Raw genomic sequence first — 24306 nt, 5'->3', positions numbered from 1 at the left:
AAGACTGACCTCACAGATAAACTGAAGTACTAACTGACCAATGGTTACCGAAGACTGACCTCACAGATAAACTGAAGTACTAACTGACCAATGGTAACCGAAGACTGACCTCACAGATAAACTAAACTAACTGACCAATGGTAACCGAAGACTGACCTTACACATAAACTGAAGTACTAACTGACCAATGGTTACCGAAGACTGACCTCACAGATAAACACTGAAGTACTAACTGACCAATGTTACCGAAGACTGACCTCACAGATAAACTGAAGTACTAACTGACCAATGGTTACCGAAGACTGACCTTACACATAAACTGAAGTACTAACTGACCAATGGTTACCGAAGACTGACCTTACACATAAACTGAAGTACTAACTGACCAATGGTTACCGAAGACTGACCTTACACATAAACTGAAGTACTAACTGACCAATGGTTACCGAAGACTGATCTTACAGATAAACTGAAGTACTAACTGAGCAATGGTTACCGAAGACTGACCTCACAGATAAACTGAAGTACTAACTGACATGACCGAAGACTGACCCACAGTAACATAAACAACTGACCAATGTTACCGAAGACTGACCTCACAGATAAACTGAAGTACTAACTGACCAATGGTACCGAAGACTGACCTCACACATAAACTGAAGTACTAACTGACCAATGGTAACCGAAGACTGACCTCACACATAAACTGAAGTACTAACTGACCAATGGTTACCGAAGACTGACCTCACAGATAAACTGAAGTACTAACTGACCAATGGTTACCGAAGACTGACCTTACACATAAACTGAAGTACTAACTGACCAATGGTAAAGATGTCCGACTAACTGACCAATGGTAAACGACTGACCATAAATGAAGTACTAACTGACCAATGTTACCGAAGCTGACCTTACACATAAACTGAGAGAAGTACTAAAACTGACTTACCGAAGACTGACCTTAACCAAGAAGAGTACTAAACTGACCAGTACTAACTGACCAATGGTTACCGAAGACTGACTGAAGTACTAACTGACCAATGGTTACCGAAGACTGACCTCACAGATAAACTGAAGTACTAACTGACCAATGGTTACCGAAGACTGACCTCACAGATAAACTGAAGTACTAACTGACCAATGGTTACCGAAGACTGACCTCACAGATAAACTGAAGTACTAACTGACCAATGGTTACCGAAGACTGACCTCACAGATAAACTGAAGTACTCAACTGGTTACCAATGGTAACCGAAGACTGACCTCACACATAAACTGAAGTACTAACTGACCAATGGTTACCGAAGACTGACCTTACACATAAACTGAAGTACTAACTGACCAATGGTTACCGAAGACTGACCTCACAGATAAACTGAAGTACTAACTGACCAATGGTTACCGAAGACTGACCTCACAGATAAACTGAAGTACAAACCTGTGAGGAACACAAGGAAGGCCAAACCCAGGCAGATAGTAGTGGTGAGATAACCCATGAAGAAGGAGTGAGTCTGCTGGACCCATGTGATAACTGATAAAGCTAGGAGGGAACCGATGTTCACCGACCAGTAATACCAGTTGAAGAAAGTTGTCTGACCTTCACCTCGGCTCATCTGGAAGGAAAACAAAAGGTCTGATGTCAGTTATCTATACACCTCCTGGTATTGGTTAGTTATGACAGAGGAAGAGCCTGGGAAAGGCTTTATTTTAGAAATTAAAGATAAATTCAATTTCTTCAATGTATTGTTAATTTGTGAACTTGTACGTTTTGAATGGAGATAACTCAAACTGCAGGGGACTCAGCTCATAGTTCAAGGAATACAAGGTACATTTTGTATTTGAGTCATCAGAGTCAGAGGTTGGTCATCGGCAATCAAAAACTATAATGTCAAATTATGACAAACTATGCATGTCAATGACATTTAAACAGTTTGTTTTACTGTATTTTTAAGTTTTTAAGTAATTTTCAACCGTAATGGATAACAATTAACAGATAAAAATGCACATTACATTTGCAATAGCCTATATAGATCACCAAATATAAAGGGCACAACACCTGTTTGATCTATAAATGGTATAAATACTGTACTATGAAACTTGAAGGAAATTGGATCTATTCTGTTTGAGATATAAGGGTATTCAATGAATAACTGTTTGGGGTTTTGTTTAAAACATATAGGACAAGGTCAATAAGTTTGACAATTAGTCAAGGAATTTCTTCATTGATATCTAATTGAGAAGTAAAGTTTATGAAATATATGTACAAAATAAATGACACTTGAATAATGATATTGTGCACTTATTAAGCCAGTTGCCTTTCATATATAGCCAGTATGGGTTTGATCCCTGGCATGGACTTGAAAACGTCTGGGGTCTTGTGCACCTGCTGATCATGTGAGTTTTCTCCAGGCACTCCAGTTTCATTACACTAAAAACATCCCATGTGTGTTTACATCTTGGATTAATTGGTTAATGTTCTAATGACAAGGTCATGCCAGGTTTGAGAGGAAAGTTGATCAATACGGTACGGAGAAAACAACTGACAAGGGGTTACAACGTATATACATGTTCAAGGTATCTGATGGCCAATTTGATGAGATTTACATCTAGGCCATTAAAAGTGATTGTATTGCAGTTGCATATATTGTTTTACAATCAGTGTAAACTAAATAAAGTTTATAGTTTAAATGACACTTAATGAAATACAAACCTGAGTCTGATCTCCTCCAAATGGGGGCATGTTAGCACGGAATATCCCTGTACCCACAGCAACAACAAATAACACCAGGTACGCTGTAAGGGAGCATGGTTCGTTAAAAGCTTCAGTCATGTCATCTTTGTTATTGTCTTTGGCAGTATGTGGCCAGCATACAGAGGACAATGCTGATGTTTGATTGTCCTGTCTGTGTTTGTACTCTGTAAAGGACAGAACTGGGAGGAAACTATATCCAATGCAGTAAATAACAAAAGATAGAACCAGTGTCTTAAAGCGGCCCAGCACAGCGTCGCCAAGGAAACCACCAACAAAAGAAGTCAGGAATGAGATTCCAAAGAAAAAATATGACGCTAACAGCGCGTTATATGACGTCCATTGGTAAGGCATTAAGTTAAAGTACAAAACGAGGTTCCCTGTTAAACCATAGAACACAAATCTCTCCAAAACCACTGTCAACAATATTGTTCCCCTCCCAAGTTTAGACTGCCATTCACTCGAGTCATTCCCAGGAGAACTTGGAGACGTTGGAACTGGAGTCCGTTGTAAAAGTCTGCGTCGTTCTTCCATATTTTTACAGCTGTACGTACATGTATGTACGTTTCTCTAGTTTCGTTTTCACTCCGTCAGTTATTTATAGACATTGAACACCTTATGTACTACATCTATATGGAGTCATTCTCCTCTCGTACATAAAACAATATATGTATCAACATGACAGCGATGTTATCGACCGCAAGTTCATATCTCTACACAAATTGATGTTTATCTAGCGATGTCTGTTGTTGTCGCAAACCAAACATATCCGCCATCTTGAATTGAAGTAGTTATCACATGATTCTGATATATCACGTGACCATCTCGTGATACCCTTTTATACAATACTGTGCTGTTTTCTTTTGTAAAAGTCATTATTTCGAGAATAAATCCTGTGAGGGCTTTGTCAAGGCTCGTCTGAAAACAATATAAAATCACCAGGTCCGTCTTTAAACCAGAGATTACATGTACAAATGTACATGTACTATTTGTACATGTACTTCAGCAGAGATTTAAATATATATATTTTATTATATTAAATCTCTGACTTCAGTAAGTCCAACCAGTCAAACCGCATAATCGAAAACGGCTCTGATTGAACTGTATACTACATACAGTGTAAGTAACACTTCAATTCATCCTTACATGGACGTAAACCTAAATCTGAATGTTCCTCTTGAGATTGGAGTTGGACTTTGAAGTACTGCGCAGGTCACCGAAATGTGTTGAATCTCATACTGCTGTACTGTATCCATTAATTAGCATACAGCTTAAACGTGTAGCACAATAAAACTTTGAAAAATTAGTAGATGCAATTGGTTGACTCATTTCATACATATTGAACCAATAATTTTACACAGATTGTATAAAACAAGCGTGGAATTTCCATCCCCCGCTTTCAGTCTGACATACATGTACATGTATTGTAGGTAAACATTATTGAGGTTAGGTTTAACCTTGGTTGAAACATGAAAAAATAAACTGAAGTCTTATTCGGAAGTAAGATGTTTTATTAGTTATTTTATGATAAAACATGTATTATGGGGTAAAGGAAACTGATTGAAGAAAGAAAATGAAATTTTTACTAAATGAAGGGGGCATAATCTGTGTTAAATAATGTCCGCTGAAAGTGACTATTAAACTTGGCTGAGCTCTTAAAGGCCCACTACCTTTCCGGAGCAAATTTTATAGGTTTCTTAAAAACATTAATGACATAAGAAAATACATATTAAACAACACCAAAATATGGCTGAGCTGTGCAGATTCGTTTCGCTGTTTTGTCGTCTGCGCAGTAGTATTCAACTACCGCGCTATTTAACTTCGATTCTAACTTTTAAAGAAATCTGTTTACATTTGTTACAATTATAGCACAGGGAATGGCAGAAAATGACCGTTTTTAGTTCATCAAAGGGCCATAACGTTAACTCCACTACATACATATATAATGTCGGCTAAAAGTGGCAATAGAACTTGGCTATGCCCTGAAGGCATTTGACCTTGTTACCAAGTTTGAAGAAAATCTGTTAATATTTTTTAGAGTTATTGCAGGAAAATGGCAGAAAATGACTTTCTTTTTCATTAAAATCAAAGGGCCATAACTCTGCTAAATAAGGTCCGTCGCAAGTGGCGATCGAACTTGACCGAGCCCTTAAAAAATTGTAGAACTACTTTGTTAATAAATTTGAAGAAAATGGGTTAAAGGCCCAATATCTTTTCGGAGCAAAATTTAAAGGTATCTTAAAAACATTAATAACATAAGAAAATGCATATCGATGACCTAAGATGAGGTAAAAACACCAAACATATGCAAGATTTCCTGCTTAATATATGATAACTGGAGATTCATTCCGCTGTTTTGCCGTCTGGTGCGTTATATTGATAGTCAACTATCGGGCGGTTTTAGGACGACGGCAGGAAACATAAGACGACCCGCGTTATGAAAATTAACATTTTATTTATCTTATAAAAAAGTTCAGAAGATGATGATAAGTGTAGTATTAACAGTAAGTTAATAACATTTGCGACTCTACAAAATTATCGATCTCGTTTTACATTCCCATTTTAAAAAATAAATGCCGCTTTGGAAAGGTAGTGTGCCTTTAATATTTATCACAGTTATTGTACGGGAGTGGCAGAAAATGACTCTTTCATTAAATGTTTGCATATAAATTCCAGTTATATTATCGGTTTTCGAACTATTGGGCCTTCGGACTAACGGGCCTTCGGACTATTGGGCTGTAGGGATACAAAGGCGGTCACCTCATGCACAGGGGCCCGTAACTACTGTTTATATTATAATATATATTTTTCTGTCACTGGGTACGTTATATCCCAATACGAGTGCCTTCCCTTGTATTGGGATATAACGTACCCAGTGACAGAAAATATATATTATAATATAAACAGTAGTTACGGGCCCCTGTGCCTCATGTACACTAAGTTTGAAGAAAATCGGTTCACATTTGTTACAGTTATTGCAAGGAAACGAAGTGTTACAGACAGACGGACAAACCCTAATTAATATCCCCCGTTTCGGAGAAAGCGGGGGGAAAAGACTTCTAAAGTTTTCCGGAATTATTTCGACCTTTTTACATGATTATTACATTACGACTCCAACTTCCGGTTCAAGACGGTCAGGCAAGTGCACGAAAGTTTCCATCGTAAAATTTGCCGTACATGTACATATTATTCTTATTCAAATAGTAAGACTGCATCCTATATGTCTATGAAGATGTCAAGATTTCGAGTACAAAAAATAAGATGTATGGGTATTGTATAATTGGGTATTTAAGGTAATGGTACATGCAGTTAGGCCTACAGAAACCATTATCAGGTCGGGGAGAAGTCCTGATTTGGCTATTATAGCCAAATACGGCTATAATAGCCAAATATAGCTATATAAACAGTGGCAAAACGCATTGATTCTTCAAGAAGAGGTATATGTTGCAAAAAGCGAGAGTTTTTTGGCGCTATGTACGTTATCCTTGTCCTAAGTTGAACGATAACAAGGTCGCTTTTTGCTTTAAATACATTTTTCGGCAGATTCCATGTGTTTGCCACTGTTTATATAGCTATATTTGGCTATTATAGCCGTATTTGGCTATTATAGCCAAATCAGGACTTCTCCCCGACCTGATTATGTCCAAAACACAAGCTGACAAGCCCATCAGACTTAAGCGTACTATTAGAATTTATTACGTTTAGAAATAGTCGGAGTTTTAGGATATAGCCCGAGTTGGTTATCTTTAGCTTATATCATGCGGATTGATGTAATGTGTTCTATATCCAAATGTTTCGCCCCGAAGTCGCTTATATAATTAGCACCCGGACATTAAAGCAGCGAAGTCGGTTCGTCCCACAGTTACAGATTTATGTTTCTGCTAGCAAGAAGAAGGTTCGTCCCACAGTCACAGATTTATGTTTCTGCTAGCAAGAAGAACTGTACACGCTATTCCACGGTATTCGTTACAACTCCTGAAATCATTATGAAATAACCATTCCTGTCACCGCGTTTTTTTGTGTGTGCATGTTTTTATTAATTATTATCAGGTCAGGGAAAACCACCAATTTGCGTATTATACGCAAATTTGAGTATTATACCTCAATTGGAGTTAAAAGTAACTTAAATTGCTGAATTTTCAAAATTTGCTATACTTAATAAAAAATCGCATTGATATATGCCAAGCTAAAGTGCAATTTACTGAAATTTGTGCAGTAGAAGTGTTTGTTACATAGGATCTTGAGGCAATTTTTCTCAAAGTATTGCATCAATTTTCAATACTTTCCGACATGGAAATAAATCTATTTTTTGCATTAGTCTTGTGTTTCATAGTTACAGATGCTCCACCGCTGACAAATGGTATTTTTTCACTATCAAAAATAGGAGCAGACAATTTGGTATTTTTCTTCAGTTACAAAAGTTACTTACTTTACACCATTACCACCATTAAAAAGTTTGAGCTTCTAATATTATTTTAAGTTAAAAATATAAAAAATAATTAATTGCATCCCGAAAAAATTCCTTAGCACGATATCCTATATATGGAATGAAGTATTGATGGCTCATGCACAAAAGGCAAAATAAATTATTCTATATTATGTTTTGTGTTAATTTGACTAAACACCAATTATTGTTCAAATGATGAATATCATTTATGCTCTGTCAGCGGTGGAGCATCTTTAAAAAATGCGATTTGTGGAAATAGCTTGGAAAAGTTAATTTTAAAGCTATTTCCTCTATTTTTAGCAACAAATCTATACTCCAATTGAGGTACATAATACTCTAGTTTGCATATAATAGCAAGTTGGTGGTTTTCCCCAGCCTGATTATAATATAAAGGCTCTATAGCCTACATAATAACTACTGCTAGAATAACCCGATCGGATTCATATGACCTGATATTTTTAGTCAAAAATTATCTCAACAGATCTTTTACAATCCACTCTATATATACATGTTCAATCCATTACTGAGGGTATGTTTTTTGCATTGGACTGTGGTTGCAAATTATTTCTTAGCAATGAGTTGCCATTGTAATTGAAGACATTATAATTTAACATTTTCTTAACAAGGAAACAATATACCATATTCGCCATAATTAGCACCCCTCCCCCTATAACCGCCCTTCCTTTTTTCTTGAGAAGAGTTGAAGTTGTGTAAATGTCCCCATCCCATGGATTTAACAATGTTTAACAACATGAGATGCTTTCTAACTCAGTATTGTATCCCATATTACATGGACTTGCATTGCAAGTCTTTTACATGTGAATCAAGAGTTAGACATGATACAGATAATGCGTATCAAAGGATAAAATGCATATTCATGTTTACTTAACAGATTAATGTACCATGAGTACCAGTACAGAAAGATTTGAAATATTATTGACATTTTTCATCCACAACATGCATTTTGGTCATTAATAAGCGCTAGACTAATAAGGGCCCCCTTCCATTTGTTACAAGAATATTTAAGCATACTGGGCGCTAATTGTGGTAAGAAATGTAATTCTAACGTATTTCTGCTCATTTTCTGGGATTTATTAAATGCATCAAAATTGTATTCGAATTCATGGTCTCTTTATTTCGTAATATTACATTTGGTACCTTTGAAATGTCATTGGAAGTCAAATTTATTCTTACGAAATCATGTGGTTACTTAATGGGATACTTTATCTCAGATCACTAATTGACATTATTTTCTTTCAGGTCTTTCTGAATATATGATGAAACTGATTTTAGAGCAACATCAGGACACTTGATAAAAAGAAGATCATACAGCCAACAAATATTTGGTGACAGAACATAGACAGGGATCACTATATAACGATTTGTATAGTTATTGTTCATCATCCAAACCAAAGAATCATACAGTGTTAAAAGACCATGTTACAAGAATTCTGTGGATTCTTTCAAAATTATACGAGTACAGAACTCTGGATTCGCGTCAAAATTTATCGCTCTAAACGTCTTTGCTAATTGACAAATTAACTACCACATGAAATGGGATACAGGTCTTGATATGGTAACAATCTGCCATCACTATAAAATGTTATTTACATAGGATATATCCATATTAAATAAGTCTGTAAGAAGCAGACACTATACTCTATTTAAAAATTGTCAATATTAAAAAAGCAAGGATAGTGAATACCACACGAACAAAACAAAATATGGCCAGATAAAGTAACTGGAACACAAACTTCAAACACTGTTCATATCAGTTCTGCTGGTATTTGGATTTCATATTGGTGAACACTAGTTGACTTCATAGAAGTTCTATAATTGCAAAGATGTTTTAATGGACTTTTTCGATTCTCTTCAGAATTATTATAAATGCACGAGTCCTTTCATATGCAGTTGAGCATCTGTATTGCTGAAACATGGAAAATGTTGAAGAAAAACAACAAGTGTTAAACCCACTGAAGTGTGACGTTGGTTCACAGGAGTTTTCTGAACCAAGTCAAATGTCTGAACATGGTAACTCACATATAGAAGAAGAACAAGTATTAAACCCACTGAAGTGTGACGTCGGTTCACAGGAGTTTTCTGAACCAAGCTTAAGTCAAATGTCAGAACATGGTAACTCGCATATAGAAGAAGAACAAACATTAAACCCACTGAAGTGTGATGTCGGTTCACAGGAGTTTTCTGAACCAAGTCAAATGTCTGAACATGGTAACTCACATATAGAAGAAGAACAAGTATTAAACCCACTGAATTGTGATGTCGGTTCAAAGGAGTTTTCTCAACAAAGTCAACTGTTGGAACACGGTAATTCACATAAAGAAGAGAAACCATTCAAGTGTGACTTGTGTGGTAGGAAGTATTTACGGGAAAGCTACCTGTTGCAGCACATCAGGAAACACACAGGTGAGGAACCATATAAGTGTGACATCTGTGGTAAAGGGTTTTCTCACAACAGTAGCCTTATATCACATGTCAGAAAACATACAGGAGGTAAACCATTCGAGTGTGACGTTTGTGGTAAGGGATTCGCTCTGAATAGGACTTTGGCAGATCATGCCAGGTTACACATAGGAGAAAAACCATTCCAGTGTGACATATGTTTTAGGGAATTTTCTCAGAGAAATCATCTATCGAAACATTTCAAAATGCATTTAGAGGAGAGAGGGCAGGAAGAAGAGAAACCATTTAAGTGTGAGATCTGTGGTAGAGCTTTTACACAGAGGTATAGCCTAAAGGCACACGACCGAACACATACAGGTGAGAAACCATTCAAGTGTAAAGTCTGTGACAAGGGGTTTTCTCAGAACGGTCATCTTTTGGAGCATACCAGAATACATACAGGAGAGAATCCATTCAAATGCATGGTGTGTGGGAAGGGGTTTTCACAGAATGGCCACCTACTGAGACATGCCAGAGTACACACAGGGGAAAAACCATTCAAATGTGACATCTGTGGTAAAACGTTTTCTAGGAATAGTAACCTGACGGTTCACGTCAAAATACACACAGGGGAGAAACTGTTTGGGTGTGACGTCTGTGGAAAGGAGTTCACACAAGCTGGTAACCTGTGGAGGCATACGAAAAAACATGCGAAAAAACGTAACGAGGAAGACCATTTAAAAGTGGATCTCTGGAAGAAATGAATTTTTAAAATTGAACATTTTGAAGATGTAAGAATATAGGACAATGTTATGTTATATTTATATGACACTATGCCGACCTATATTAAAGTGTGTTGATTCCCTTACTGTCCCAATCCCTTTGCTTTTAATGCAAATGTATTTATTGCAAATGGAATTTAAAGCATGACAATTTGTGTAAATCAAAAAAAATGTACAGTTTATTCCAAAACATTTACCCCCCAAAAAATGTCATTTGCCAATTATAGTAACCAAAATATAACCTAGTGCCCAAGTGAACATTAATATTTAATATAAGTGAACCGTTAGATTACACAAATTCATGTGGTCAACACAGGTCAAGATCCAGTGATATTAACGACATTATGATAGCATATTATACACAGGCCAAGGTTAATTGCCACAGCTGCTGTTGAAATTATCTTTTTGTAGTTTTGCCTGGGTGTATGCTTGTTGACAAACCACAGTCGACACATGTACCTATAATTTTAAGTGTGTGTTATCATGATCAGTTGGGGTGTAATTGTCTTACACGTTAATATTCTGCTCTATTAGAGAAAATCATTCTTGATTACAATGTACATACTTTCAGATAACATTTAAACTCATTATTAATAATTTATAAATTTTTAAAATATTTATTTCTTGTGGACATATTTCTCTATATTTGGATGTTATAAAGAGGGATTGGGTTTTTTTTCAAACACAGCTATTGAATTTTTATACACTGTAATTACAGAGTGTTATATGTAATCCCAATTTTATATGCTTATACATTTTGTCATTTTCAAATGAAATTGTAGTATTTGGTCAATTTCGTTATAACTCCATATTGTTGTGGTATGAAATTGACTCACAAAGGAGAGGTATATAATATATATATTATTTGACTATATCTTCATATACATTGATCATGAATTATTATAATTTTTGTTTTTGAAATACAACTTAAATTTTTTCTTCATCTCGGTTACTTTTTACCAAATGAATGTAATTAAGTTTTACGTGGCGCCATGATTTTCATACTCACAATATAAGAAGAGCTTTTGATATTACTAGTGTTGAATGATTCATATGAAGCTAGTGTCAAGAAACAATATTTTGTTTGCTACGCGTTACCCAACGTTAACATATTCCTATGAAATTAAAAACTCAAAATAACACGGATAGTTTAATGTTACAGATTGGCATGCAACCTCCAAAGTCATTTTGAAGTTCAAAGTTCAAATTCACTTTTGTTAAAGATACTCCACCGCTGACAAATGGTATATTTTCACTATCAAAAACAGGAGCAGACGATTTAGTTTTTTTCTTCAGTAACAAAAGTTACTTACTTTACACCATTACCACCTTTGAAAAGTTTGAGCTTCTAATTTTACTTCAAGTTAAAATTACAAAAAATTCAAGAAAAAATACTAAATTAAGTACTGATTGCGCATGCAAAAAAATAAATTAATTTTCTGTTAATAGACATATAATATACTATAAAATACCAATTATTGTTCAAGTGATGAATATCATTTATGCTCTGTCGGCGGTGGAGCATCTTTAATAATGAAAATTATTTTCTTGCTTTAACTTGATCATTGTAAGCTCATACGTCAGAATTTGCGTTTTTTGTTGCTAAATCTAAGGATATTTATAATACCCGATGATATGGAATGAGATTGTTGCAGCGGGTACATAAGTTAATTGATTCACTATAAAAACAGTCACAAAATGAGGTGAGTATACCCAGTGTTACATAATTATATAAATACGATGTTTTCTGTAATAATATGAAATTCCTTTTAAAATTGTTTATCAATTAAAACAAAGAGTAAATACAAATGATTAATGATCAATTATTATTTTTAGGTCACCTGACCAAAGGTCATGGTGACCTATATATTACGATAGCCTTTTGTCCGTCGTCATCCATCATGCGTTAACTTTTTGTTGTGAACACGATAACTTGAGTAAATGTGAACCGAGATTGATGAAACTTTGTATGTAGCTTAATATTAACAAGATCTCGGACGAGTTCGAGTTTCAGGGTTGCTGGGTCAAGTTCAAGGTCACTGCTATTTTGAGAAAATCCCTATCAGCACTCTATAAGCGGCTTCATTCCTGAAGTAATTTTGATCACACTTCACACATAGACAAAGGATCATAATATCTCGGACAAGTTTGAGTGTGAAGATTGCCAGACTAAGGTCAAGGTCACTGTTACTATTTTTAGATAATTTCTTTGTCAGCACTCTAGCGGCTTCATTCCTCGAGTTATTTTGATCAAACTGTACACAAATACAAAGGACTGAAAAAGTTTTGAGTTTCAAGGTTGTAGGGTCAAGGTCAAGGTCACCGTTACTATTTTTAGAAAATCCTTTTCAGTGCTCTAGCGGCTTCATTCCTTGAGTGATTTTGATCAAACTTCACACAAATTTAAAGGACCATAATATTTTCGACAAGATACAGTTTCAGGATTGCCAGGTCAAGGTCACTGTTACTATTTTTAGGTCACCTGACCATACGTCATAGTGACCTACTGCAATAGCCTATTGTCCATCGTGCGTTAACTTTACTTTGTGAACATGATGACTTGAGTAAATGTTAACCGAGGTTGATGAAACTTTGTATGTAGCCTTATATCAACAAGATTTCGTACGAGTTCAAAAATGGGAATTATTCGACAGTAATGTAAAAGTTATTGCCCTTTGTTCTTATTTTATCATTGTGCTTGTGAACAAGATAACTTTGGTAAATGTGAACTGATTTTGATGAAACTCTGCATGTAGCCTATCAACAAGATCAAGGATGAGTTTGAAAAAGGGAATTTTTCGACGGTAACTATATTATAGAGTTCATGTCCTTTGTAATAATGCTATTATTGGACCTTGTGTTCTAAAGATATTGTGGTGCTTTATCAGAATTGTGAATTTTATAACCCTTGGCCTCTTTGTTTGCCCCTGGGAAGGAGGCTAAGTTTGCTATAGTTTATATTGAATACTTCTTGGGTATATTTTGTTTATTTTCTACTGGAAATTGTTCAAACTTTTGATTCACATTATAACCACAAGAGGACATTTTGCTATTATGTCATTTTTGACCCTGTCTCATCCCCAAAGGCTGAGGGGTGGAGCCCAGTGGGGTCCAAATGGATTAAATTTTTAGGTCACCTGACCATAGGATGATAAAATTAGAAAGAAAAATAACAACCATATGTCAGTTATGATAACATGTTCCAGTATGCAAATTCATCCAAGACCTCATTGCATACAGAGTTTCATCAACATCAGTTCATATTTACTTCAGCTTCTGTGTTGAATACAGGAGGGAAAAAATTAACACACCATGTGTTAAAGTCCCTAATAGCTATTATGTTGGCCCTTAAATGACAAATTACTATTGGATGTCAGGTGACCGTTAAGGCCCATGGGCCTCTTGTTATTTTTGAAATATTTGTAATGTTCAATTTCACATGGACCTGGCACAAAAAATTTAAACCAATAGTATACATATGTATATTATAGTATCAAGGGTATGAACTCGCCGGTCGAGAAAAACGGACCTATTTTTTTAAAACCGTAATATATATATATGTATACTGTTAGTTTAAAAAAAGTCGTGCCAGGTCTCTGTGTTTAATTTTAAGTAATTTCATCAGTTTTTACCTTACATTATTGCATATTTCTAGTCCATACACTCCAGCTCGCGTTCATTCAGACACATGGCTCTTTGACTAAGCAGAGAAGGCATATTTAAGAAGAAATGCGTTTCTGGGAGAGGGCAATTCTAAGTTGTATAACTTGTGCCTCATTCCTTTTGACTTTGTTCAAATGAAATATGTTTAAACTATAAATTGCGTTAAATTGTATAGGAGGATAAAAAGTCAAATGTAAGTACATGTATTTCATAATAATTTACGATTAATTAAACTAATTAAATTAAGATCTTCTATGAATGAGCAGAGGGTCTACGGAGAGCAACATAGATCTACCCCAGTGATAATTTTAATTGAGTGATGATTAATGATAGAGAAATCATTCTGCAATACATTTGACGGTCAGGATTTCAATGAATTTATTTCATCAAATTTTGTGTCCATAATTTTAATTATTTTACATAATCTTTTATTTAATGTTTCATTTTTAGGTCATCATGCACCGTGTGTCGTCGTGCGCCGTGCATAAACTTTTCATTCAAACGACTTCTTTTCAATAACCGAAAGGCCCAGGGTACTGATATTTGGCCTGTTGCATGCTGGGATGAAGGGCTACTAAGTTTGTTCAAATGAATGACCTTGACCTTCATTCAAGGTCACAGAGGTCAAAAAGGCTAAATTCTTTAAACAACTTCTCCTCAAGACCCAGAAGACCAAGGGTACTGATAGTTGGCCTGTAGCATGTTGGAATGAAGGGCAACCAAAATTGTTCAAGGGAATGACCTTGACCTTCATTTAAGGTCACAGGGGTCAAATAGGCTAAAACTCCTTTAAACAACTTTATGTGAATAACTAAGAGGCCTAGAGACCTGATATTGGGCCTGTAACATGCTTGGATGAATTGCTATCAAATTGTTCAAATGAATGACCTTCATCTTCATTCGAGGTCACAGGGGTCAAAAAGGCTTAAATCTTTAAACAACTTCTCAAGAACCAGAATGCCCAGGGTACTGATATTGGGCCTGCAGCATGCTGAGATGAAGGGCTACCAGGTTTGTTCAAATGAATGACCTTGACCTTCATTCAAGGTCACAGGTTTCAAATAGGCTAAAATCTTTAAATGACTTCTTGAGAATAATTAGGAGGTCTAGAGACCTGATATTGGGCCTGTGACATGCTGAGATGAAGGTCTGCCAGAGTTTGTTCAAATGAATGAACTTGATCTTCATTCAAGGTCACAGAGGTCAAATAGGCTAAAATCTTCAAACAACTACGTTGTATTGTTCTAATTGTCAAATGACCGTAAAGGCCCATGGGCTTCTTGTTATCCTATTATATTAAATAACCTATGTTGGATGTTTATACCTCCGATATTATACATGTTTAACTGGAATTTTTGAATCATGTAAGGAAACGGTTCTGTAATAACAACAGTTTTTTTTCTGATTCAGAAATAAACAAAATGAAAAATATTAATAAAATTGAGTGGAATCTACCAAGTTTGTTGAAAATTTTACCTACGTGGATTTGATATAATTGTTTTTTTTTTGTATGCATAAATGTTTATTGGAATATGTCGTGCTAGCGATCAAAATTTTGAAGGAAGAAAAAACGTCACTGAAAGACGGCCAATGCTTTTAAAATAAACTTACCAAAAATATTATTAGGATAGCTGTCCGTACAAAAACTAAATATAATCGTGCATTATTTCATTAAAATGAAGGCTTATTATAGCATTGAACGTCTTTCAGTTAGTTTGGGGGCCTGAGGGGCTGGGTTAAAAGGGGTCGCTTTGGCTGTTACCATATAAACAACTTCTCTGAAACATGGGATAGCACTCTTAATGCAATGGTAGCATTCTTATAAGCTGAGGATACAAAATTGTATAAATGATGGGACTGGAGCGGGGTCAAACGGGCCGGTTAAACTATTTTCATATAAACGACTTCTTCTCTGAAACTATGTATTGCACAGCACTCACAGTTGTATGATATATATATATATATCTCATATTTATATGGTTTGGATTCAAAATCATACAAATCGTGGGGTCAATTTTGCTGTTCTTGAATATGAGGAAATCATACTGTCTGTTCACAGAAAAGACGGGTATTTCTGTGGCATCGATGAACCATTGCCGACAGAGCAATGACACTCATCATCTGAACAGTAATTGATGTTTAATAGTGTATATATATATCATATATATGTCTATTCTATTAACACAAAAAATAATATTAAATGATTCATTTTGCTTTTGGTGCATGCAAAATCAGAACTTCATTCCATATAGGACATAGTGCAATGTATTTTTAGCCGGCTATTCAAATCACTTTTCATCTGTCGTCCGTCCTTCAATCCGTTAACAATTCTTGTTATCGCTATTTCTCAGAAAGTACAGAAGGGATCATTCTCAAATTTCATATGTAGGTTCCCATAGAGCTCTAGATGTGCATATTGCGTTTTTGGATTAATCGGTCAATAAGATGGCCGTCAGATGGAGGTATTTTGATCCCTTTGAATTTGAATGAAGGTCAAGGTCATAACCAAGTCCATAGGTCTCTTACTTATTGCAAGAAGTTGTGAAAAGATTTGACCATTTTGACCCTGTTACATGTACCTTCAAATGAGGGTCAGTGTCATTTATATGAGCAGACTTTATAGCTCATTTTGATATCAGTACCATGGACCTTTCAGTTATTGAAAAGAAGTACAGTCATTTATAGATTTTAGCCTTTTTGACTACTAAATTGTATGACCTTGAATGGAGGCCAAAGTCATTCATTTGGACAAACTTGATAGTCCTTCATCTCACCATACCATACGCCAAATATCAGTACCCTGGGCGTTTCAGTTATTAGGTCACCTGACTATAGGTCATGGTGACCTATTGCGATAGTCTTTTGTCAGTCTTCGTCTGTCGTGCGTCATCCGTCGTCCGTTAACATTTCCTTGTGAGCGCGATAACTTGAGTAAATATAAACCGAGCTTAATGAAACTTTGTCTGTAGACTAACATTGGATAGACCTCGGACGAGTTCGAAAATCTGCATGATTCGACTGTAATTTACAGATATATTGCCCTTTGTACAAATAGTTATCATCGGACCTTGTGAACGCAATGACTTTAAAAATTATTAATTAATCTAAATGAAATTTTGTATTTAGACTAATATTGGAAAGATCTCGGACGAGGTCGAAAATCATCTTGATTTGATAGTTATTAATGGAGTTATTGCCCTTTGCACTAATAATTATCATTTGACCTTGCTTGTGAACACGATAACTTGAGTAAATATGAATTGAGCATAATAAATCTTTGCATTTAGACTAACATTGGAAAGATCTGTGACGAGTTTGAAAATCTGCGTGATTCGACTGTAATTTACGGAGGTATTGCCCTTGGCTCTAATAATTATTATTGGACATTGTGAATGCGATAACTTGAGTAAATATGATCCGAGCTTAATGAAACTTTGTATGTAGACTAACTTTGGAAAAATTTCGCACGAGTTTGAATTTTAGCTTGATTTGAAGATAATTTACGGAGTTAATGCCATTTGGACTAATAATTATCATTGGAACTTGTGGACACAATAAGTTGAATAAATATGAACTGAGCTTTTTTTTTTTTTTTTTTTTTTAAAAAATTTTTTTTTTTTTTTTTTTTTCCAAAATTTTTTTTTATTCAATAGACATATAAATAACATTATGTTCCTTTCACAGAAGGACTTGCACAGAAATTTCCATATTTAAATAGATTATTCTAATCTTGAACACAAACTTTCACCGCTTTCACATTATTTACAGATATATTCACCATTTATTCATAATTACCTTTCAATCATTCATATCCATTCAAAATAAATTGATATTTGTAATTTCAAATAATTAATTTACATTGTGCATATAATATGTCAGGTAAGGGGAGACAACTCTAATATAAAAAAAATCGGTAGAAGAGAGACTACTCCGTATCACCTATTAACTCAATCTGATTAAAATACAGATCCTTATGACCACTCCGTTATATAAAGGATCTGACAATAACCCATAGGAGGTCACGTCCAGATGACCTTTATACCACGTTGTCTTCATATAGGATACATTTTCTACACCTGTCATATCCATTGAAAACGAAAGTTCGTCCCAGTATACATAAACAATTAACTTTATTGTGCTCTTTGGGCGAGATGACTACGTAAACCAAAATAATTCTGACAGTTTTTTCAAACTATTTCGTCCCTGAAATTCACTGTCAAAATTTTGCAAGTAGCAATTTGATTGGCCATTTCCAAAGGTCACCTGGACATGACCCCTAATGGGATTTTCTCAGATCCTCTTATCAAACGTAGTGATAATAAGGATCTGTATTTTAATCAGATTGCTATTAACTAAGCTTAATAAAACTTTGTATGTAGACTAACATTGGAAAGATCTCGGACAAGTTTGAAAATCTGCATGATTCAATTGTAACTCACGAAGTTATTGCCCTTTTCAATAATAATAACTGAACCTTGTGAACACGATAACTTGTGTAAATATAAACTGAGTTTAATAAAGCTTTGTATATAGACTAACATTGGAAAGATCTCGGGCAAGATCGAAAATGAGCTTGTTTCAAGAGTTATTTTCGTGAGTTATTGCCCTTTGCACTAATGATTATGATTGGACCTTGTGAATACGATAATTTGTGTAAATATGCACCCCGCTTAATTTAAACTTTGTATGTAGACTAACATTGGAAAGATCTTGGACCAGTTCGAAAATCAGCTTGATTCGACTTAACTTAATTACGGAGTTATTGCCCTTTGTGATAATATTTATTGAACCTTGTTAACATGATAGGCCATGGGCTAGGAGAGTCCCACATGCACCCCCCCCCCCAAACCTCCGAACCAATATTTTTCTGAACCCTTATGACCCACTGATCACAAATCAAAATATTAACATTGCATAAGTTGGGATGAACTTCCGGTTATGGCGTCATCAAGATGGCCGTCATCTCGAATTTGACTAAAAATTGAAAAATAGTCATAACATTGACATTTTTCAACCGAAGTAGACAAATGAGGTATCAAAATGACCATATTTGATCAACAAATACATATCAAGACCAAAAAATCCAATATATGTAGTGATTTCTACGCAGGAAATGAAAAAAAATCTGATTTTAACCTCAAAAATGGAGATTTTTCAGCAAATTTTTTCATATTTGGCTTGACGCAGCAAAAATGTTTCCCAACAGCAAACTATTATTTCTAATAAGTTTTTTTTGACCACTTATCTATCAGTTTAAGCAACGAAAACAACAAAAACCAATGTTAACATCGTATAAAATCCGGTTATGACGTCATCAAAATGGCCACCATCTCGAAATTCACTGAAAAATGAGAAATAGTCATAACATTGACATTTTTCGACTGAAGTAGACAAATGAGGTATCAAAATGACCACAATAGAACAACAAATACATGTCAGGACCAAATAATCCAATATATGTAGTGATTTCTACGCAGGAAAATGAAAAAATACGATTTTAAGCTCAAAAATGAATAATTTTTCAGCATTTTTTTTTCATATTTGGCTTGACGCATCAATATTATTTCCCAACAACAAATTATTATTTCGTAATCAGTTATTTGACCTCTTATCAATCAGTTAAAACAACAACAACAAAAATATATAGAAATGCAAAAGAGAATTGTTGTTATACCATCATTTGGTTTACAAAACATCACCGGATGCGGCATATGATTGTTATTTTTTTTCAAACCACTGACACTACAGTTTCCTGGTGTCTTGGAATTTCCTGAATATAACACATGGCTATTAACGATTTATATCTTAACAAATTTGAATTTAAAGTTGGCTGAATATCTAAGTAGGACTTCAAAATAATTCATTTTCATGTTTCGAAATATTGTAGACTAGTAGCCTCTCAAACTGAATTATTACAGCAAAACGCCAACTATTAGCTATAGGGTATCAAATTAGAATTCCGCAAATACCATGACACTTTTCGAAACGTGTTGTGTCTTTTAGAATGAGCACATCCATTATTTACTTCCTGTGTATAACGTTAGGAAATATAAGATGGTTACTACAGTGTCACATATTTCTTTCACTAGTTCTTAATGATAATCATTTTCGTTGTGCGTGCTTTCTCGCCAGAGTGTCGTCTTCGACCTCGATGACCTGATGTGACATTACATTATCGGGTTACCATCGTGGTTCTAACTTGTCAACCGTCCATGATATAACATCAGAAACATCGGATTCAGGGATGTTGGAGCTCTTCCTCTTTCCTACCTTGTTTCACCTAGATTCACATATCGTATATGAATGTTCCAGACTTCCCCGGCATTATGGAAAAGACACCAGATCCACAGTCTGCGGAGGGTTGGGTTGGTTCTCCTTAATTCGTATGAAGCACAATTCCTCATTCTTGTGAACCTCAGTAACCATAGGTGGCACAGGTGGATTCTTTGAGGTCATAGATGAGGTCTGCAGTGAAGTTTCACTCTTTGCCAAGTCTGGAAAGCACTGTAAGAGAACTTTTTACTTGAGAGTCTTCAATGTTCTCTTTACGCATACACCAGATGTGACAAAAACCAGCACCTTCAAGGGAGTGAGAAAAGTCAGACCAATGAAAAGCATTTAACATTTATGGCCTCATTAATGACCTCGATGATATCACCTGTGCCATTTATGGTTGCACGTGGGTCAACACGATTGATGAATAGTACTTCATACGAATTATGGAGCTATGCGCTAAGGAGAACAAATGAATGTGGATCTGTGTAATTCCCATCATGCCGGAGAAGTCTGAAACAGCATATATGTACGATATGTTAGAATCTGAAAGAGATCCCACATCTCTGAACCTGTTGTTCCTGATATGAACTCTTGCCATGGATGGGTCATAAAAGAAGACAAGCTAGAACAACACTGGCAATGTAGTGTCACATCAGCTCATCGACATCGAAGACGACGCTTTGACTTTCAACTAATTGGATACCGATATCTCGATTACTCTGATTCGGACTGCATCTCTTCAGTGGATAGTGCAGTAAGGCGAGAAAGCACGCGCAATGATAATGGTTATCATTGAGAACCAGTGAAAGACATATGTGACACTGTAGTAACCATCCTTTTCATTTTGCTTATGCTATGCATAGAAAATAAACAATGAATCTGCTCATTTTCAAAGACACAAACGTTTTGGAAACTGTTAATGATATTAACGGAAACACAAGCTTAGCTTAGGTTACATTTTGTTACGCTAATCATTAGGTGTTGTGCTATAATAATTATTTTTGAGGCGCTGCTAATCTACACAATTGAAGGTATAACAATAATTCTTTTTTGCATTCCTGTATATTTTTGTTGTTGTTGTTTTTACTGATTGATAGGAGTTTAAATAACTGATTACGAGTAATAATTTGTTGTTGGGAAACATTTTTGCTGCGTCAAGCCAAGTATGAAAAATTTGCTGAAAAATCACCATTTTTGAGCTTAAAAATATTTTTTTTTTTCATTTCTTGCGTACAAATCACTACATATATTGATTATTTGGCCCTGATATGTATTTGTTGTTCTATTGTGGTCATTTTGATACACTCATTTTTCTACTTCAGTTGAAAAATATCAGTGTTATAACTATTTTGCATTTTTCAGTGAAATTCGAGATGGTAGCCATTTTGATGACGTCATAACCGGAATTTATACGATGTTAACATTGGTTTTTGTTGTTTTTATTGCTTAAACTGATTGATAAGTGGTCAAAAAACTTATTAGAAATAATAGTTTTGCTGTTGGGAAACATTTTTGCTGCGTCAAGCTAAATATGAAAAAAAATTGCTGAAAATCTCCATTTTTGAGGTTGAAATCAGATTTTTTCATTTCCTGCGTAGAAATCACTACATATATTGGATTTTTTTTGGTCCTGATATGCATTTGTTGTTCTATTGTGGTCATTTTAATACCTCATTTGTCTACTTCGGTTGAAAAATGTCAATGTTATGACTATTTTTCATTTTTTAGTCAAATTCGAGATGGCGGCCATCTTGATGACGTCATAACCGGAAGTTCATCCCAACTTATGCAATGTTAACATTTTGATTTGTGATCAGTGGGTCATAAGGGTTCAGAAAAATATTGGTTCGGAGGTTTGGGGGGGGGGGTGCATGTGGGACCCTCCTAGCCCATGGCCTATGATAAATGTGAGTTAATATTCACCAATCTTAATGAAACTTTGTATGTAGACCTATTAGATCCATGTTACTATTTCATGAACAAAAGACATCAGTTGGCTTGTAAATTACATAACTTATTTTAATCAAATATCAGGTGACTCGTTAAGGCCCATGCGCCTCTTGTTCAGTTTACGCACGGCGGACGATGACAGACGGAGCATGATGACTTTACCATCCTGATCCTTCATGTCATCTAGTTATAGCTGCCTACCTACATATAGCTGTCCAAAAGTCATGGTCCGGTCATGGCCATCCTCGATACTCAAACCCGATCACATACGATCTACACACACCTGGACAGAACAGGTAAATTAGTCCTTTGATGTATGTCAAAAGAGCCGTATTACGGTACACTGTGGTTGACTGTGGCTTTGAAGTAGGGCGTAGCTCTCTCTTTTGTCACCAAAGAAACTTTTGTGATTGGTTGTTCAGATGTATTCCCCTGAGCTGCCTTCAGTTTTATTATGAGAAAGTCCATAGGTGTAGAGATCGTAGGTGATCGGAACCCCTGGAGTATCGATGATGGGTCATGGCAAGCAGACAGTAATTTTAAATTTAGGCCTTACTAGTGGAGATCTCTTGTTCTAATGTACATTGTATATATAAAAATTAAGATGCAACAATACTTCTGAGAGATTAAAAGTTTTAATAAAATACACATAAAACAAAATATACTGATATACCTATTTTAGCCAGTCATATGTAAAGTACAGGGGCGTAGGAAGCTAGGAAGGGGGGGATGCAGGAGGGGCAACTGCCCCCCCCCCGTTCCCCAGGACGGGGGAAGGGGGGGGGGCAAACATGTCTTTTTGCCTCCCCATTTTCGCCGACTGAAACTTTCTTAAAATGCTTATTTGAAAGAAAAAAGGGTCCACATTTTTCGTACTTCATTCTAGGAAATTTTCCGCTGCGCGGCGCATTTCCTAAAATGTTCAATCACATAATGTCAAACCTTAAATTGTAAAAATTCAATGCACACGAATTAGACTAAAAATGTCCATCAAGGGATTCTATGTACTATTTAAAAAAAAATGTCTCTTAAAAGATCAATTTGTTTTATGCCTTAGCGAGACAATTAATTCATTTAGTAGGGTTGCATAATGTTATGACGACACAATTATCATTTCTAAATGCAGGTAGCTTTAAATCGAAAAATTGCCATGTTAAGAACGCTTTATAATCATTAAAATACATCGTAAAACTCATCTCAGCCATTCTAAATCGTATTTTTTTTTCTCGGGGAGGACCCCCGGACCCCCGCCTTTGGGCGCTCGCAAATTTATCAAAATGCATCGTAAAACTCATCTAAGAGCCATTCTAAATCGTATGAATATTTTTCCGTGGGGATACCCCCGGACCCACCAAACACCAATAATCTTCGCGCTTTCGGGCTCTCGCAAATTCAATCATAACTCATTTAAGCTATGGGGGTGTTACAAAATATTGAAGACTCTTTTGCCCCCCCGCGCCCCCCATTACTATTTCATCTTCCTGAACGCGCCACTGAGAAGTTTGCATTTCTTCAACCTCCGAAACCAGTAACGTCATCCCATCCCTGAAATTCATCAATGACTGGTTTAGACTTTTTAGATTAGATGAATATACCATGTGTTTATCAGAAGTGAGTGAATGATTTTTTATGTAACACTAGTAAACTAGAACAAATATGCGGGGTTACCAAAATTGAGTGCCAAAGTGTCCGTAGTGTAGCAGTGCCATCAGAAAATTACTCGGGCACAATTTGCTATACTTTTTTGTAGGTTTCCAATTATTTATTGGTAAACATGCATTTATACATTATTTTGTCCAAAAAACATAACTACCACACAAAAATATCTATCATACCGCTCACAAGACGCCAAGTTCACAATTTGTAGACTTGCCGTGTAAATTCTTCTCCTTCAAAATAAGATGTATATGTAAAAAAAATAATGTCTCGCTGAGAATTCGATGTTTTAATACGGTTCAATTTATTGCCTAGTAGGTAATCGATATAAAACAAGTACAATAAAACATATACAAACGTTTTTGATAATGGTTTGCAAAATC

At 35.4% G+C, this 24306-nt stretch overlaps 1 protein-coding gene and 1 pseudogene across 5 annotated transcripts; one reads left to right on the top strand and one right to left on the bottom strand.

The window, feature by feature from the left end:
• LOC138331888 (solute carrier family 15 member 4-like) overlaps positions 1–3536 on the bottom strand; it is a 51622-nt pseudogene extending 48086 nt beyond the window's left edge.
• Positions 3537–5827: 2291 nt separating this feature from the next.
• On the top strand, positions 5828–11643 carry LOC138331887 (zinc finger protein 83-like). Of its 5 annotated transcripts, none has more exons than XM_069279741.1 (2): positions 5828–5887; positions 8457–11643. In XM_069279741.1, exon 2 carries the CDS (start codon positions 9131–9133, stop codon positions 10358–10360), a length of 1230 nt encoding a protein of 409 aa, XP_069135842.1. In that variant the 5' UTR covers positions 5828–5887; positions 8457–9130; the 3' UTR covers positions 10361–11643. The 5 variants fall into 5 exon arrangements, with proteins under 5 accessions (XP_069135842.1, XP_069135845.1, XP_069135840.1 ...); XM_069279744.1 differs by having other exon boundaries at positions 5873–5922; XM_069279739.1 differs by having other exon boundaries at positions 5876–6012.
• The last annotated feature ends 12663 nt before the right edge of the window (positions 11644–24306 follow it).

The sequence above is a fragment of the Argopecten irradians genome, chromosome 9, assembly GCF_041381155.1.
Source record: "Argopecten irradians isolate NY chromosome 9, Ai_NY, whole genome shotgun sequence".
Lineage (NCBI taxonomy): Eukaryota > Metazoa > Mollusca > Bivalvia > Pectinida > Pectinidae > Argopecten > Argopecten irradians.
This window is presented reverse-complemented; position numbering and strand designations above follow the sequence as displayed.

What these genes read in the sequence shown, in the direction of transcription:
- LOC138331887 (XM_069279741.1), top strand. Translation starts at nt 9,131, where the DNA reads ATGGAAAATGTTGAAGAAAAACAACAAGTGTTAAACCCACTGAAGTGT.